Source organism: Gopherus flavomarginatus, chromosome 12, assembly GCF_025201925.1.
Source record: "Gopherus flavomarginatus isolate rGopFla2 chromosome 12, rGopFla2.mat.asm, whole genome shotgun sequence".
In the NCBI taxonomy this organism is placed as follows: domain Eukaryota; kingdom Metazoa; phylum Chordata; order Testudines; family Testudinidae; genus Gopherus; species Gopherus flavomarginatus.
Window position 1 is genome coordinate 39,194,432 of NC_066628.1, and position 18,170 is coordinate 39,212,601.

Genomic DNA, 18,170 nt, shown 5'->3' on the forward strand with positions numbered 1-18,170 from the left:
CCTTTAAATAGCCGCCGGAGCCCCGCCACCCTCATGCGTTCCCCAGGGCTCCTACAGCTATTTAAAAGGTCTGGGGCAGGTAGAAGCTGGGGAGCCCCGGGCCTTTAAATAGCCCCCAAAGCCCTGGGATAGCAGGGGGCTTGGGGGCTATTTAAAGGGCTGGGGCTCCAGCTGCCTCTGCTGCACCCCCTGCCCTGCTGGCACCAGCCCCACCCCCCCGCCTGCAGTCAGCTCTGCACCCCGTGCCCACAGCCAGCCCCTGCCAAACCCCCTGCCCTGTCCCCAGTCAACCCCTGCCACACACCCCTGTGGCCCTGCCCAAAGCCAGCCAGCCCCCCACACACTGCTGCCTGTACCAGCCCTGCACGCCCTGCCCTGTCTCCAGCCAACCCCTGCTGCACCCCACTGCCTGAAGCCAGCCAGTCCCACACTCCTCTGTCTCCAGCCCTGCCAACCCCTGCTGCACCTCCCTGCGGCCCTGCCTGAAGCCAGCCTGCCCCACACACCCCCTGTCTCCAACCAACCCCGCACCCCTTGCCCTGCCTGCAGCCAGACCCTACCTCCAGTCAGCCCCAGCCCTGCCTCCAACCAGCCCCATGTCCACTGCTGCCCTGCAGTTCCCAGGGCAGTAACCCTGCACACCTGTTTCAATGAGGGGGGCAGGGAGCAGCTGGGACCCACACATGTGCACGCCCCCAGGGACTGGCGGGGACCCACACATGTGAAACGGTGGTCATTAATAACCAATCAACAGCATATATGATGCAATGTACATAATATATAATTTTTTTATTTATATAGTTATGGAAAGTAAATAATACATGAAAGAAATGAAAGGCTTTTTTTTCCACTTTTTTTTTTAAGTCATCCCTGCCAAGGCCCCACCGAAAATGTTTGAATTGGGCCCCGCACTTCCTAAAGCCAGCCCTGCAGAGGCTCTGACCCTAAGAGCTTACAATAAGTGTAGTAAGATAATTAATAATAATAAATTCGGTGTCAGTCTAACCTCCCCACATTCAGAGTATCAGCCTACATGGGTGAATCCCAGTTACACATTAATCCAGGTAATATGCAGAAATCCTTGCGACTGACCCCTCTGGCGAAATGAGGGCACACAGTCAAGGCTGTCAGAAGAGTGACAGTATGAATGAGTGAAATCTTGCCTAGGGTTGAGTAAGATTTTAACTATCTCCAATTAAGGCACAAGTCTTAAAATCTGCCTCCAAATTCATTCAAAATGGGGCAACTTGGCAGATCTGCTGTGCAGCTGTGACCTGTGCTCTCATTTCCTGCCGGTAAAAGCCAAATGCTCCTGGCCTGATTTAAACCCAGAACCCAAAGTCCACGGACACTTGTCTGGATGCCAAAAATTATTGGCAATCTGCAGCAAAGCAAATGAGACAAGCCCTTTCCTTACAGATACAGAACCTGCTCCTGATCCCACTAAAGTCAATGAGAGGTCTGGCACCTGAAGCAGGATTGGACCCACAATATGGCCCATGGCGAGGTCATACTCAGATGCCGTACTGTACTGTGCCCTGCAGGTTTGGCTGTCAGTCATCTTAGGCCCAGGGCAATGCTGCAGTCAGAGATGATCCTTGGAACTTGCAGCTTCTTCTAAAGTATCAGGGGAGATTAGATACAGTTTTATTTACCTTTAGAAGAGTTATTCTAAACCACTTTGTTAACCGCTCCAGGCTAAATCTACACTATGTGCTGGTGTTTGGGGCAGGGAGCTCAAGCAATTCTGTCCTTTTGTTTTGTCTTGAGGGCCACAGGGAATCATTGTCTCCATCAGGGGATCAATGGTTGGGTGATCCAAACAGCTGTTTATCCACCACCCCTGCCTGATTACCTCCTCTGGTCCTCTTCTGCCCCCAGTCCCCTGTTGTGTAGGGACATGGAGAACCTCTGAAAAATTGGACCTCACTTTTCCCAAGGAGTTCATAAGAACAGCTGTACTGGGTCAGACCAAAGGTCCGTCTAGCCCAGTAGCCTGTCTTCTGCCAGTGGCCAATGCCCCAGAGGGAATGAACAGAACAGGTAATCATCAAGTGATCCAACCCCTGTCACCCATTTCCAGCTTCTGGCAGAGGCATACCCCCTCTATGGGCTCTGATTCTAGCCTACTCTTGTGAGGCAGAATTAAATTGTAAAAAAAAAAAAAAAAAAAAAGGGGAGGGGGAACCAGTTTGTTATTTGAGCCGATTAATGTCCCTTGCATTGCTCTTAAATCCCCCACATACACACCCAACTCACCTGTCCCCAGGTTCTACTTCTACTAGTATATTTTGAAGCTGTCAAGCCATACAGAAATCCCTATTTCCTTTTTAGTGATTTTGACTAAATCGTTTATAGGTCAATAATTTAAATTAGATTGTTCCTTTGCCTGCAGCGGCCAGCACAAATTGATCACTTACAGACACACTCACTGGGAAAGGCCCATTTTCTTCAGAATGAATGGCTGTAAAGGCTTCTCAGGAAAGAAAGCACCTAGTGACACTAGCTGTCATCACCTGACCTCCCCTTTGTATAATTTGTTTTATTGCTAAGGTTTTCACAGGCGTGACTGCACAGAATAATACTGCCAGAACCCGGTTTATTATTAAACCAAGCATTCTCTTCCTTAACACTTAACAATCCTGTTCACAGTTTCACAACCCCCAAACTTTGCAGTGTTTATTTGTGCAAAAGCTTCTTTTAACTTCTTACTTTTAATTAAAAAAAATCACATACTTATTTCCCAGCGTGATATTTTTAGACAAATTGTTTTGGCAGCTTTCAGCTTTTAAAGAATTTATTTATTTTTATGCTTATTTAACTTAGCACACTTGGCCTGCAAAGCTGTACTCACTAAATACAGTCCTTGAAGGACAATTCCTTTTTACTTTGGATTTATGCAAATAGGTAACAGACATTGTTTCTCCTTGACCTTTTAGGATTTTATTTCCACTTAGTTTTTCTTCTTTTCAACTTTCCTTTGCGCTTTATGCTTTTTACGTTCATTCCTTAAGGTGGCATATTTTGTTTGTGAAGTTTTAGCCACCAGAAACAATCCTTGTGAAACTGCTGCCTTGATCTGGATGTTCCTTGCCTTGGGGAAATAAATTAGGTACTATTTTTCTATGGCTGGCAATGGGTCCTGTTTTTTTTTTAATTGTAGTGGCATTTAACAGACCTTTGCTGTGCTTAGCCAATACTTTATTTATGGCATTCAATGGACCTCTACTATCTTCTGCCAAGCATTCTTTTTTCCCTCCCAGACCACTCTCTGGAGTTCCTTTTTTACCTAATCCCAGTCTACCCCTAATACTTCCCATAGGATCCTCCCTTAGATTTAACCTCTCTCTTCAGCTAACGTCATTATATTTAAACCCTTTAATCCTTCCAATGCCATTTTCCCTTAATGCTCGCTTGTGACCCTCATGCTAAGGAGTTTCTACGTTATCTGCTCCAGATGAGCAGATCCGAGTCACAGTAGTGATATGTTGGGTAGCCTCTGAGACCGTATCCACTTAGGAGTATGTTAGGGTGGCTTTTGAGACCTTATCCACTCGGTTCCCAAGAACTCAACTCACCTCCGAACTCATTACCTTGTTGGCATACAGTCAAACTACACTTGAGTTGATCAGGCTTAAGCATATGGGGTGGGTACAGGGCATACCACACATCCAAAATCACACTGCAAACCTCTTCCTTTATATACATTTACTATACATTGCATTACACGTTGTGGAATTGGCTTAGGCACTTCACAGGAACCAATCCCAGTACAGCATATGCCATCCATATGCTCTCCATGTATGACTTTCTCTTTATCTCATCTTTACATTCCTGACGTATCTTATCCATCGTTATCTTGTCCACTGTAAGTGGCTCCTTGAGCATTCCCCCTTATCTAGCTAGCACAGACAGTCTGTTTACAGCCTGCCAATCCATTTACCTCCCTAATCTGTCACTCAGGAAATGAGGCCTCATCTCTTACTCATGTGAAGCCAGGCCTACAACAATCAGGGTCCTGGAAGTTCCAGAGGAGAGCAGCAGGTTTAAACCCAGCAAAATAAGCAGTTAACCCAACTGATTGCACACTGTGTTATTTTACTGTAAGAGAACGTCAAGTAAGATCATTTGTGAAAGCTTGTAATGCACGGAACGGAATAGCCAAGGTCAGATATGTATACAGGTTATGAAGGGGTGTGTGTCTGTACATATAGAAAATTGTAAGTATGTTGTGACTTCAGCCTCATCTCACAAGAGGGCAGTGAAGCAACCAGGCAGGAAAGGGCTACCTCACCAACCAGATGAAACCAGCTTCAAGAACCTAGGCTTATCCATCCCAGGAAAAAATGAGGAGGAACATCAATGCAAGTTGGAACAGCTTGAACCTGAAAACAAAACCCTGGTGTTCAGAAACCAAGAAAGGAAGACGTTTCCCCCACTTTTAATATCTATAGAGACTAAAGAAACCCCCCACAAACCCTTTTAAAATGGAAGGGCTTTGAACTAGAGACCATCCAGATCTTGGGGGACAACCTTAAGGCAGGAGGCTGTCTGTGACGGGGTTAGAGTCCCTGACAACCTTAAGGCAGGAGGCTGTCTGTGAACACTGTAGCTAAGGGGTACATTGGGAAATGGTTTTAAGATGGTAGGTAACTTCTTAAAAAGGGATTAGATGTAATATGAGAGTATAAAGCCTGAGGTTGCATCTTTATATTTATTTTCGGTCTACTTTGTATATGTTTGCTTTCCCGAACCATTTCATCTCCGAATCTCTGCTTTTTCTGTTAAATAAACGTTGTTTATTTTTATACCAAGCCAGTTTCTGGGATGCAAACTGTGTGGAGTGTGTATGCCAAGGTGAGCTAGGACCTGGGGGGCTGGTTCCACACCTTCGGGGTTGACGTACTAGAGGGGAACAGTCCGAATGTCTGGTCACTAAGAACTTAGGGAGATCTGTGACTGGAAGAGCTATTGGTGTCGCCCTCCAAAGAGTAACTAGGTTTGTGAAAGCCAGGGTGAGACCTTATGCCTGTGATGCTTGAGAACTTAGTCAAAATCCAGTGAATGATACTTGTTCCAAATGGACTAGCAATTGAATATGGTATGATTTGTTGATTTAAGGATATGACCTTTGCATAGTTTGACATGTGATGTTGACTTTAAAGACGTAAAATGTTCAGTTCCTAGCACTGGCACCAGGATTAAATATTTTTATAATTGCTACGTGTTCACTACTATTGCTAAGTGTGCTGAGGCCATCAGAAATGTAGGCAGGCTGGTATAGATGGCATCTCTGTCACTTGTCCTCACATAGCTCTGTCCTACCTTATCAAAGCGTGTATTTAAGGTATCTGCTTCCAGCATCTCCAGTTACATAAAGTGGAACTCAGGCCTACAGTTCAAGGGATCTGTGCCAGCAGATCGCGGAGTTTGCTAGAGGAAAGTGAAGGTAGGAGCAGCCTCTCAGTCTGAGCGAGCCTGAGTGACTGAATCAGAAAGGGGCAGTAATACCAAACAGGCTGCTGCATATGAACCCCATCCAACTCCTCCAAAAAACTGTTGTGAAACCTATCCTAAATATGTCTTAATGCTGCCTGGGCTTTGGCAAGTCTTATGTCCGTATGGTGCTGGTTGGCGCTAGCATTTCAGTGTCCAGTGAGGGCAGTTGTCATTTTACAATCAGAGTAATTTCTCCAGTCCCCTTTGTCCCTAAGGTTCAGTGCTGCTGTGATCGGCTCAGGATTGCTTTCTCCCTGAATCTGAGTGCTGCATAGAGCTGAGTGCCTCTGTTCTGGGGCTGGGTGTCTGGATCTGCCTTGGTCTCTCAGGTGTAGTGATCATAATTCAGTGTTTCTGGAATAGCTGTGCAGCTCCCAGCTGCTCTTCCTACCCCGTGAAGAAATGTGGGTAGCTGGGCTCCGAGGCCCAGATTCACCCTAGGACAGGGAGATGCATGATCATTATGGCATGTTTGAAGCTAGCGATTTGGGAGGTGGGAGCTGTACTTGTAAAGTGAACGAAGCTGAAGGGCATTCGATAAGTTATGTAAGGGGGCAAGGTGATTCCGGGAAAAAGAGGCCAAGTTGTGGGCAGGCAATTTAAGGTTATCTGGAGAGAGGCAGATGTTAGTGGAGAGGTAGTTTGGAGAATAGGTTTTGGGTTGGAGAGGGTGGATGCAAATGGGGCAGCTTGGAGAACAGATAAGGGAAGCAGATAACAAAGGAACAGATACCAGGTTGTGCATGGTGGGGTAGAATCCAGGGAAGAGGGACGGTTTGGGAACAGGAGACAGTGGCAGGACAAGTAATGAGCTTCAAAATTCTCAGTCTCTCTATTCTCCCCCCTTCAATTAATTTAAAATTGCCCTTGATCTCTGTCTGTGTGTGGAGTAGTGATTTGCTGCTCCAGCTCACACAAACATTTCCCTCTTAGCTTGTTCAATACTCCATGTCCCAGACTGGGAAATCTGTTCTTTGTTTTAATGGGAAAATTATGTTTTGTCACAACAGGAACCAAGCTGGGAGGCAGCAGCACCACTCAGCTAACAAACTGAGATGAAGCAGCTGTAAGTGTCCATGTGCTGCTTCCAAGAAATACTCAGAGTATGTTGATATAATCCAAGGTGCGTGACTGTACATGGGGAGGAAGGGATGGAGACTTTGCAGTAGGTTCCGGAGGGGTAAATCTTCCCCCAAGACATTCCTCTCCTCTCCTCTGCCAATTACCTCTCCCTTGGTGCAGTCTAGCCCATTCTAAAGGCAAATCAGTAACATGCCATTTCTGGCAGGATGATTGACCAGCATTCTGAGAAGTGAGAGAGAGAGAGAAAGTGTGTGTGTGTGTGTCTATCTGAGGCAGAGACATCCGCCACCCCCTTCCATTTGAACAAGGGCAGTGGAATCTGTACAGAAGTGCAGCTGGCTGGCTGGACAATTGGTAAGGCTCAAGCTAGTGGGAGAGAGTGGAGTTGATCTAGTGAAGTTGTGAGAGGTGTGGGAGTTGCTGAAGCTACTGCAGACACCGAAGCAGGCTGCTGCCTTGCTTGACCTTACATGTTGCACCTCAGTGTGTGCTGGCTGCTTTTCAGGACATAAACCAAGACAGGTTCTTGTCCCAAAGAGTTTCCAATTTATGCAGAACGGATAGAACAACGCTTCTTATGTTCTGCCATCTGTTTTTACACAGGCTCATTTGTCCATTTTCCTGGCCCAATTATTACCCTGAGGTAACAGATTTTCTTTTTCTCCTGCCTCCCTGCAACCTGCCTCCCCCTTCCCCCACCACCTTTGCATCTAGAAGGTTTGGAGTTTGTCTCCTCTGTGGACACTACCTCTTAAAGAGTCTTTCCCCTGCCATCCCTGGGAGTGGTGGCTGTGGGTAGCATGCCTGTGCTGGGAAGAGATAGTGTGCTGTGAACTGGAGTGTGGAGGTGCCAGGGGTTATGTGGGCGGCTCACCGCTAACTGCCTTTCAAGCCTGGTGTGGGAGCTTTCTGGGGAGGGACCCTGCCTGCAGAAGTGGCTGGGGCAGCATGGGAGCTCACTGGGGAGGAAGTTGGAACCCTGCCTGCAGAAGTGGCAGGGGACATTTAGGGTCATGTGGGAGCTCACTGGGGTGGTTTGGGGCTGTGTAGGAGCTCGCTGGGGAGGGACCCTGCCTGCAGAAGTGGCAGGGACAGTGTAGGGCTGTGTTGGAGCTCGCTGGGGTGGTTTGGGGCCATGTGGGAGCTCGCTGGGGAGAGACTCTGCCTGCAGAAGTGGCAGGGGCAGTGTAGGAGCTCGCTGGGGCGGGTTGGGGCCATGTGGGAGCTCGCTAGGGAGGGACTCTGACTGCAGAAGTGGCAGGGACAATGTAAGGCTGTTTGGGAGATCACTGCGGCAGTTTGGGAGCTCGCTGGGGAGGGGGAGGGGGAGGGACCCCCCCTGCAGAAGTGGCTGGGGCTGTGTAGGGCAGTGTACAGCTCGCTGGGGACGGACCCTGCCTGCAGAAGTGGCTGGGGCTGCGTAGAAGCTGGCTGGGGAGGTTTGGGGCAGTGTAGGAGCTCGCTGGAGACGGATCCCGCCTGCAGAAGTGAAAGGACCAGTGTAGGGCTGTGTAGGAGCTCGCTGGAGACGGATCCCGCCTGCAGAAGTGAAAGGACCAGTGTAGGGCTATGTAGGAGCTCGCTGGGGAGGTTTGGGGCCGTGTGGGAGCTCGCTGGGGACGGACCCCGCCTGCAGAAGTGGCAGGGGCAGTGTAGGGCAGTGTACAACTCGATGGGGACGGACCCTGCCTGCAGAAATGGCTGGGGCTGCGTAGGAGCTCGCTGGGGAGGTTTGGGGCAGTGTAGGAGCTCGCTGGAGATGGACCCCGCCTGCAGAAGTGGCAGGGGCAGTGTAAGGCTGTGTAAGAGCTCGCTGGGGAGGTTTGGGGCCGTGTGGGAGCTCGCTGGGGACGGACCCCGCCTGCAGAAGTGACAGGGACAGTGTAAGGCCGCGTGGGAGCCCGCTGGGGACAGACCCCGCTTGCAGAAGTCACAGGGGCAGTGTAGGGCCGCGTGGGAGCCCGCTGGGGACAGACCCCGCCTGCAGAAGTGGCTGGGGCAGTGTAGGGCTGTGTAGGAGCTCGCTGGGGAGGTTTGGGGCCGTGTGGGAGCTCGCTGGGGACGGACCCTGCCTGCAGAAGTGGCTGGGGCTGCGTAGGAGCTCGCTGGAGACGGACCCAGCCTGCAGAAGTGGCAGGGGCAGTGTAGGAGCTCGCTGGGGAGGGTTGGGGCCGTGCAGGAGCTCGCTGGGGACAGACCCCGCCTGCAGAAGTCACAGGGGCAGTGTAGGGCCGCGTGGGAGCCCGCTGGAGACGGACCCCGCCTGCAGAAGTGACAGGGGCAGTGTAAAGCCGCGTGGGAGCCCGCTGGGGACAGACCCCGCCTGCAGAAGTCACAGGAGCAGTGTAAGGCCGCGTGGGAGCCCGCTGGGGACAGACCCCGCCTGCAGAAGTGACAGGGGCAGTGTAGGGCCGCGTGGGAGCCCGCTGGGGACAGACCCCGCCTGCAGAAGTCACAGGGGCAGTGTAGGGCCGCGTGGGAGCCCGCTGGGGACAGACCCCGCCTGCAGAAGTTCCTTTAACACAGACTCTCCTGCGCGCACCCCGGCGCGTGCTCCGCCCCTCGCCGGGCGAAGCCGTTGGCTGTTCCGCACTCGGAGCGTTACCCGCCTCCTCCCGTCCTCTCTCCCCAAACTCCCTCCCAGGCTGCAGCCGAGCCGGTGCCCGCCGCTGGCTGCTATCCCCGCTGGCCTGGGGCTGGGCTCTGGGGCGCAGCCCCCCCTACCCCGCCATGGCTAGCGCAGCCTGGCTGAAGCTGGTGGCTCGAGAGGTGCTGGCTGCGCTTGGGAAGCGCCCTGGGCTCTGGGGCGCTCAGCGGGTCAGGTAAAGCCGGGGGGAGGGCAGATGCCCAGGGATGGAGGGAGGGGAGATGCCCAGGGATCGGGGGAGGGGGACTGCCAGGGGAGTGAGGGAGGGGAGGGGTCGTTCCGGGCTAGCTGGGGGAGGCAGGTGCCCGAGGGGGGCTCCTGGGGGACAGGAGGGGTGGCAGTGGGGGTGTTCTGAGCAGTGAAGAAGATGCCCCGCACGGCGGGTGGTTTGGGAAGGGTAGCGGGCAGGTGCAGGGGGGTGATGCAGTTGGGCAGGTTGCCTGGAGAAGGTAGGTGCGGGGGCATGCACCAATGGGGGTAATAGGAAGAGGGGGCAGATGCCAGGGGAGGGGTGCGAAGAACAGGTAATTTGTTGCCGAAGTTCTCGTGCTCTGTATTTCATCCCTCTCTGATTCTTCTAATTCAGGGGTTCTCAGCCTTTGTGATAACGGGGACCGGATTGCTGTCTTCCTTCACTGTGTCAGGGAGAGCTCCTCACCCTGTATCCCCAGAGCAGTGAGTGTGTGGTGCTCTGTCCCTTGGGCAGTTCCCTACAACTTGGGAGCCCCATGGAGGGGCTGGAGGCCGTGCTTAAAGTGGGGAAGGGGTGCTTATAAGGGGTCACAGACCTGGCTTTTTTTTAAATTGAGTTGGGTCTGTGAGGGGCCCACTTTACATTCTGCTTTACAGAACCTGCTACAGTCAGATTATGCTAGACCCTCCTCCCCGCCCCCACACTTTTTTCAGATCCCTTTAAACACTGGCTGGAGGCTGTGGCTTTGGGTGCAGGGGGATTCACAGGGAGCAAGGGCATCTCAGTGCAGTCTCCTGCCCCAGATCCAATCTTTCCTTCCCCATCATGTATTCTTGATGATGATCATGTGAAAACCTCTCTCAAGTGGCTTCTCCAGCTCATTCTGTGTTACTGATCCCAGCGGCTGATTTTGCTTGACTCTGTCGCGGGCGGCTCTACGTATTTTGCCACCCCAAGCATGGCAGGCAGGCTGCCTTCGGGGGCTTGCCTGCGGGAGGTCCCCGGTCCCGCAGATTTGGCGGCATGCCTGCAGGAGGTCCGCTGAAGCTGCAGGACCAGTGGACCCTCCGCAGGCATGCCGCCGAAGGCAACCTGCCTGCCGCCCTCGTGGCGACCGGCAGAGCGCCCCCCGTGGCTTATCTGCCCCAGGCACATGGTTGGTGTGCTGGTGCCTGGAGTCACCCCTGACAGGAGCCCCCTGGGAGTGCAGCATGGGATCTAGACGGAAGCGTCCTTACAGTGTGTGGATCCCCAAGCTTTATGGGGCAAAGGTGGAGGGGGCATTGGGTGGTAAGTTAATCCTGTGCAGTTCGCTGGGAGATGAAGCTGCTGTATTGGAGCTGGAAATGGTTCTTTGACTTGTTTGGTCTTAAAGCTGGCTCTGGGACAGGTGGTGGGAAAGGGCAGGGAGCTTTCAAATCCCACCTGCCCTGCAGGAAGGGAATGGCTTTTTCATGAACTCAGGTGAATTCCCGTCAGTGCAGTTGAAATTAAAGTTCATCCCAGAAGCAAATGGGAGGAAATACCCATTTTCTTTTTCACTGTATAATTTCTACCTGTTCTTTTATAACAAGAGATGGGGCCAGGAGGGAGGTGTTCATCTGTGGCTCAGAGACCAGGCTGGGGTTGGGAGTGCATTCAAGGGCAACAAAACCAGACAAACTGTTCTTATGCAATTACAGCTGCCTCTGCATGGGGAGATAGGCTCTCTTGTGGTCTGGAAGCCAACCCAGGACTGTAATTATAAGGGTGGGTTTGGGTTCAAGGTTCCGGGTGTCTTACTGAAACTCTTCAGAGCAGATTTGTTGTCGGGAAGGGAGAGGGTAGTGGAAACTTTAAGCCAAAATTCTACCAGAATTCAGAATGCGAAGGCTCCATTAAAGCTCGGGAAACTTCCAAGTCCTGGATGCATAGAGTATAAAGCCAGAAGGGACCACTAGGATCCCGGAGTCTGATCTCTTGTATAACACAGGCCATAGGAGTGCCCTAAATTAATTCCTATTTGAATTGGAGAATATCTTTAAGAAGAATATCCATTCTTGGTTTAAAAATCCCCTAGTTCAAAACTAGTTTCTGGGGAGTAAAACTCAAGATGGGTGTGTCTAAAATGTCTGTCTTTAAGAATGGGGAAGATATGAGGAAACAGCAGAATGGGGTGAATTTTCCTTCCCATCCCCACCCTGCCAAAAATTTCAATTTAGGTACATTAACGCCTTAGTCATGAACTGCTATGGTGAGGGCAGAAGGAGTCTCCCCAGAGCAGGTGGAAACTGGGTTGAGGAGGAGTCCATGAGCTTTCCCCATTGTGCACTTGGCCTGCAGGAGCTACCCAGACAGGCAGAGGGGAGGATGCCAGACAGGGGAATAATAACCTTTGTGATTGAGTAGCCAGAGCCCTCTCGTGTGCTTCACATGGGGGCGGGGGGCAGAGGGTGACGTAAATGCATTGCTTCCCCAGGGCCCATTCACACTGCACCAAATCCTTTCCCTTTCTGTAGTAATTTCTGGTAGGGGAAAATATTAGAGGTTGAGAGAGAAAGCTACTTATCTTGAATCAACAAGTGTAGAGAAGTGGCTGAGGCTGTGCAAAGATAGATACATGCAGCGCAGCTCTTTGTCATTGCTGAGAGTGCCTGGGTATGTGCCATGCTTCCCGCATGTCCCCACCTGGGAGGAGAACTTTTGGATTTAGCTGCCCTGCTCCTGCAGGAGGAGGTGGGGCCTTTTCTTTATTTGGTGCAGACATCGAACAAACATCTCTAAGTCTCTGATACATCTGTGCTCTGTGCTCACAGCAGAGTCTGTTCTGACCCTCAGACAGACCTGTAGCAAGGGCCTCCTCTTTTCAGGACCCGCTATTGAGGTTGACTCCTTATCTGACACCAGAGACTGTTTTGGCACCAGAATCTGTTGCTAAGGCAATGTATGTTCTCTCGGGGAGAGTGCTTTCATTTGGCATCCCACTCTGCTCTCCTGGCTCTCAGATTCCTTTGCTCCACACATCTGACAGGGAACGGCCATAGCAGGTCAGACCTGCGGTCTATCAACTCCTCTGTCCTGCCCTGACAGAGGCTGGGGGAAGGTAATTGGAGCACTTCCTGCCAAAACTCATACCTTTCTTTTCATCTCTTCCCTGCGGAAATGTTCCTTCATGCTGTGTGGTGCATTCACCATTGGCCAGAGGGTGTAGAGACTTGAGTGTGTAATTTCAGTATGGCATTAGTGATAATTAATACTTTGCATGTTGGTTCCTTCCTTCCTATAATCTCAAAGTATGTCCTAAGCTCTTTGTAATCCATACAGCCCCCTGAGAGGTAGGCAAGTAGTATTGTTCCTATTTTACAGATGTGAAAATGACACTTCTGAGATCACAAAGCAATTTGTGGGTCGGGGCAATGCTGGGAACAGAGCCCTGACTTTCTGGCTGTCAATCTTCAGCCCCGAGGTTGTCCTTCCTATTCAATACACTTATAGTGATTTTTATGTCTTCAGATGTCAACCAGTCCATCCCCAAACATGTCGATGAGGTAGGTGACTAAGTACTGTCCCAATTTCAGAGATGGAAAAACTAGACTGTCTAGTTCAAGGCCACACAGTAACTTGGTATAAGAGCCAGGATTAGGTCTCAGGAGTTGCTAGTCCCCAGTCCCAAACTCAGTCCTTAAACTGTTTGGGGAGATTTTGGCAAACCAGTAAAGTGCCTAAACCACTATCGCTTGTTGCTAACAGTAGTCAGGTTAGCAGGCCAAACTGAACCATTCTGGCTTATTGCTAAAAGTAGCCAAATCAGCAGGTCGTAAATTGTTCATGCAGTGGCCTCAGTGTAACCAGACTTGGGGGGGGTGGGGAAGGTTTGGGGTTCCGGTGCCATAGACAGGGCAGCTTGACCCTGTGCCCTTCCTGCTCAGAGTGTTGAAATTGCTGATGCATGCATTTTAGAAAAACAAGAAGTCTGTTTATATGTGTCCCCAGGAATGTATGTCAGGGCCCAAAGGCATGGACACTCTGGGGAAAAAAAAAAATCTCTGCTCAACTGATCATCATAAGGTGTTTGACCTTTTAACCCTGCTTGTTTAGCAAGTTTCCTTTAAGGGATATGTCATTGTATTACTAATGTATAAATAAGGGAAAAAGTTTGAGGCAATTGGACTTCTCAGGAGGGGCTCTTCAGAGACGCTCCCTCTGGACGCATCCTCGGGTCCCCACCGGCAGACGGAAGCCTGGCCAGCTGAAGCCTGTCACGGTGCCACTCGAAAGCCATGCTCAGTTTTGGTAATTATTGAGGGTTGGGGGTGTTTTACTAACTTGTTGCGGACGTGTGTAAGTGCTTGAGGCTAAGTAAAGTTTAGCTGTAAGTGAAAGCACTCTTGTGTTGTCCTGTTTGTGCCAGCCATCTATCGGTCGGATGGCCGTGCCTCCAAGGATTTATTTCCTGACACCACCTTGCACAGAGTAGACGTTACCAAGAGCTTGGGGTTGAAGGAACTCTGGGTAACAAAACCAATGGTGCCCAGCCTTTTTCAGTCCAGAATTGTGGAAAATATCGATCAGTGACCCAAATGCATGCTGCCTCCTTGGCAATAAATGTTTTTATAGAATGGTCCATGCTCAAGAGTGATCATTCTCTTTATTGATTTTTTCATTGCTTAAACAAGGTTCAGTTTACTCTCCGAGAGCTATTTACCTCCTCCACGCCCTCTACGTTTTGTTTCCTAACTCCATAGCCATAATGTTATAAAAGTTGCCATGACTTCCTGAGGATCCTTGCCTGTCCTTAACATCCAAGCTCTGTGCAACAATTGAAAAAGGGAAGGCCAAATTAGGGTGCCCAGACAGCAAATTTGAAAATTCAGGACAGGGGGTGGGAGCTAATAGGAGCCTATATGAGACAAAGACCCCAAAATTGGTACTGTCCCTATAAAATCGGGACATCTGGTCACCCTAGGTCAGATTCAGCCTACACTGAAATCTGTGGTGTTACAGTTGCTCACACAGGTTTGTATTTGAACTAGAGGGTTTTCTATCCAGTCGTATGAGGAGAGTGGAGGGAGAAGGAATGAACATGCTATAATGATAAAATAACAAACATTACCACCTTGAGGTCCTCTCTTCCCTAGTGCCGTCCTTGTGCTGTGAGGAAAGTTCCATTCTTTGGAGAAAGCTGGATACTTAGAAGGATCCCAGATACATGAGTTGGGTAAAAATCCCTTTTGTCTCTTTCTAGTGGGCAGACTGTCTTTCCCTCCTCGACTACAAGCTGTTGGGGAAGATCTGTATGTATAATCCTTCTTGGTCATTTTTAGGGAGGCTGGGAGCTACCAGGAAAACAGTCTGCTAACTTACCATGTTTGTTTTGTCTCTCTCAATGTCAGGATCTCATACATTATGAGAGCTACCAAGATGCTGTGTTTTTTATTCAGAGGATTCTGTATCCGCTTCATAAGGCATGAAAACAAATGAAGTCTTGTTTTGCCCGCTCCCTTTTCTTTCCTACTGCTTTCATTTCAGCTTTAGCCTGCGGGCACAGAGAGGTTAACCATGCAGTGCATGGGGGCAGCTGGATTAAGATAGATGTATCCTCTATTTAGTGGTAAGCAAAGATTCAGAAAGTCCTGGTTTCTGATCCCTGGTGTGACTCTGACACCTTGAGCAAGTCATTTGGGCCACTGTTGGGAAAAGTGAGAGTGATTTGGACTGCTTCAGTTTTTGGGTGCCCAACACACGATAACTTTGGCCTTAATTTCAGGGCTGCTGAGTTTAAGTTTGAGATGTGGATGCTTGGGCCTTCTGAGAATCGGACTTAAGGAGTCTTGAGTTGGGCACCTAAGACCAGTAGCCACTTTTGAAAATGTTGGCTAAACACCCTCTGCCCCCTCAGTTTTCTTATCTGTAAAATGGAGCTGGACTGAAGAAATGGTGAAAGCGAAAAGAAGGGTAAGAACATAAAGCCCCAACTTTCCAACCCCTCCTGAAGGAGGCAGTGCACCAAATGATGGGGCAGTGCCAGCATGAACAATGTTTGAAAGAAGATAGACTAACCGCCTGAGGGCAAGTGGACACTTTTGTGGGGTGTGGCTCAGCAGGAGGGACTGGATTAGGTGTGTTTCTTCACCTCTCCTTTCTTCAGCGTCCCTTTGTTTCTTTTGAGCACATGATGCTGGAATATGTGCCAGGCCATTCCCCCTCCTCCCACCCAGTTAAGAGCTGTTCCCTCAGACCCAGTCCCCATGGAAACTGCAGAGGAGATGGAATGCTGGTGGCTTCACGCACTCTTCAGGCCTGATCCTATGAGGTGCTGAGCATCAACTCCCAGTGTCTTCAGCGGAGTTGCGGGCGCTCAGCAGGGGACTCTTGTATAACCTGTTCAGCAGTGGCTGCCTGATCAAGCCAGTCTCTCCTTTCCATCTAAGTCTTTGCAAGTGAATGCACTGCTTAGGCAAGAAGCTGGCACTCCCAGAACAGCTGAGGTCAAGAAGAAACTGAAGCCGTTAGGATCAAGTTCTCCCACTAAAGCCCATGATCACTTTGCCTTTTACCACAGGGGTGGAACTAAGGTTTGGTTTTTGGGACTAAAGTCCTGTATCAAGTGAACACCTCAGTGCAACCTTCTGTACACTGCCTCCCTATATTCCTCCAGCCTGGCCCGGAGGGACCTCTGCTAAAGTGAATGTGGGCTATAAAAGTGCCCGGATGGATGGAGTTCAGTCCATTCAGTCCTTTCTCTGCCTAATAGCAGTGCTAATGCTAAGACTGCTCTGCTCTTAGCAGCTGGACCATTTACTTGAAGCTGCTGAACAGGGGTCTGGAAATAAAGACTTTTGAGCAGCCAGTGACCTGCTCTTTAGTTGAAGTTGTGGTCTAGCCAAGAAACATTGTAGCAGTTTCTCCTGTATATCTGAAGAGGGGCACCCTGGCTTCCTTGGTTGAGGGAGAAATTTTCTAGGAAATAAAAGCTCCTTATAAAACCTCCTCTCTCCTGCAGCTATCTTTGTTTTTCTCTCACTCCAAGTTTATTTACATGCCCTGCCTTGCAGTTTCCAGACAATAAAAGTTAATACTAACATAGGCCTGACTTTATCTCCTCCATTCTCTCTCACACTCCCTCACACCTGCCATCCTCCCCTCATTGTGTCCTGGGTGTAAAAGTCAGTTGTACTGAGTAATATGAGCATAGCAGAGCATAGCAGAACTTGCCCCTCTATGTTTTAGGATAGAAATGGGCTCCGGGGAGGTGGTTTTTCCAGCGGCAGGAGAACACGTCTGTGCCAGTCAAAGACAAATACTGGGCAGAATATTGCTTTTGCGATGCCTCACGATTCAAATGATGGAAATCTGAGCTCCGTCTGATCTATTTTCCTTTCTAAGAAGAAGTCTCATTAAAGACATTAGTCTCCTTATGTTTTACAAGGAATTTGTACACGCGCCCCGCAGTCCCATAAGCTGATGAACCCAATGGGTATTTATTAACCCCTTCTCTCCTGATGTTTCTTTCATTCAGGAACAGGGTGGGGTGAGAGGCAAAGCAGGAGATGGGAAAGAAGGAACAGAGGAATCAGGCGAGCTGGAGTGAAGTGAAGATTGCAAGCCCTGTGCAGCTGGGCTGGCAGCCCAGAACTGCGGTGGTTGTGTGCTAGTCGGTGGGTTGGGAAGAAGGGCTGCAGAGTTGGCTCAAAGGATCTGGAAGGGTCACAGCTTGATGGTGGCGTTACAACCCTTTGATCAAGTAAGGTGTTCTGGTCGTCAGTGCTGTGTATTACACCGGAAGGGTTAAAATAATCGCAAGTACTTCTTGTTTCACTGCTTTGGCTCTGTTGCCCTCCCCCTCTCCAAGAACCATTTCCTCTCTCCTTCGGTATCAAATTCAAGCTCCTCATTGTCCCCTTCAGTTCTCTCTGCAGCCTGCTACTGCTTAGGTTCTTGTTTCCTCCTGCAACTGGGCCTTCTATCCTATATTCCTCCTCCAGGCCCTCCAGTTCCCCTGCTTTCAATTTCATGCTACCCCGTACGCTTGCAGCAGCAGCATTCCTCTCTGCTTTACAGCCAGCTGCTTTGGCTCTGCCTTCCTTCCTGATCTTTCTGCTGAGCAGATCAGCAACTCCTGCTCTTCATTGTTACTAGCTACAAGACTATATGCCCTTTAGGGCCGGACACTCCTCCCCCTGAGCTTGTCCACATCTGTGGTGTGTTATACACAGATCATAATGTGAGATTGCCACTTTATTGTGGCCTCACTTTGTTTGATCTTCCCCCACAAAGTTTTTAATCTGCCTAATTAAAACCTTCTGTCCTTTGAATCCTCTTGAGAGACAGATGCTATGTCTTTATCTGGCTTTATTTTAACCCCCTTTGTCCCTCTTTTATCTGCTTTTACCCCTTATAGATAATCCAACATAAGGGATTCTCCTACAAACTCTTGGTTTTTGTTCCAGAACTTCAGGGCAATTTCCACCTTTTCATTTCCCAGGCAACTCAGTAGTCGTTAATCTTCTCTCTGCTTCGCACAGGAGAAGGCAGGGGCCATTAGCTGTCCAAAGCGCACAGCAGTGTTTCAAGAGAGTTTGCCTATCAAACAAAATATCTGCAGCACAAAGAACATCAGGGCTGGACCAATGGGTTAGGACTAGCACAGTGTCCTGCCCTGTGGGAAACCACCGTTTGGATTTCAAGCTCTAAGAAAGCAGAGCTAGGCACACTGTGGCTGGATGTGGATCATCCTCTGGAGCTGGGATGGGTTAAGTAAGGGAGTCT

At 49.8% G+C, this 18,170-nt stretch overlaps 1 protein-coding gene across 1 annotated transcript in view; it reads left to right on the top strand.

The window, feature by feature from the left end:
* The first annotated feature begins 8,901 nt into the window (after positions 1–8,901).
* Positions 8,902–18,170, top strand: part of ACSF2 (acyl-CoA synthetase family member 2) — a 51,302-nt gene continuing 42,033 nt past the window's right edge. Inside the window, exon 1 of the mRNA XM_050920504.1 lies at positions 8,902–9,404. Coding sequence (XP_050776461.1) covers positions 9,313–9,404 — 92 coding nt within the window. The 5' untranslated portion in view covers positions 8,902–9,312. The remainder of the gene's footprint in view (positions 9,405–18,170) is intronic.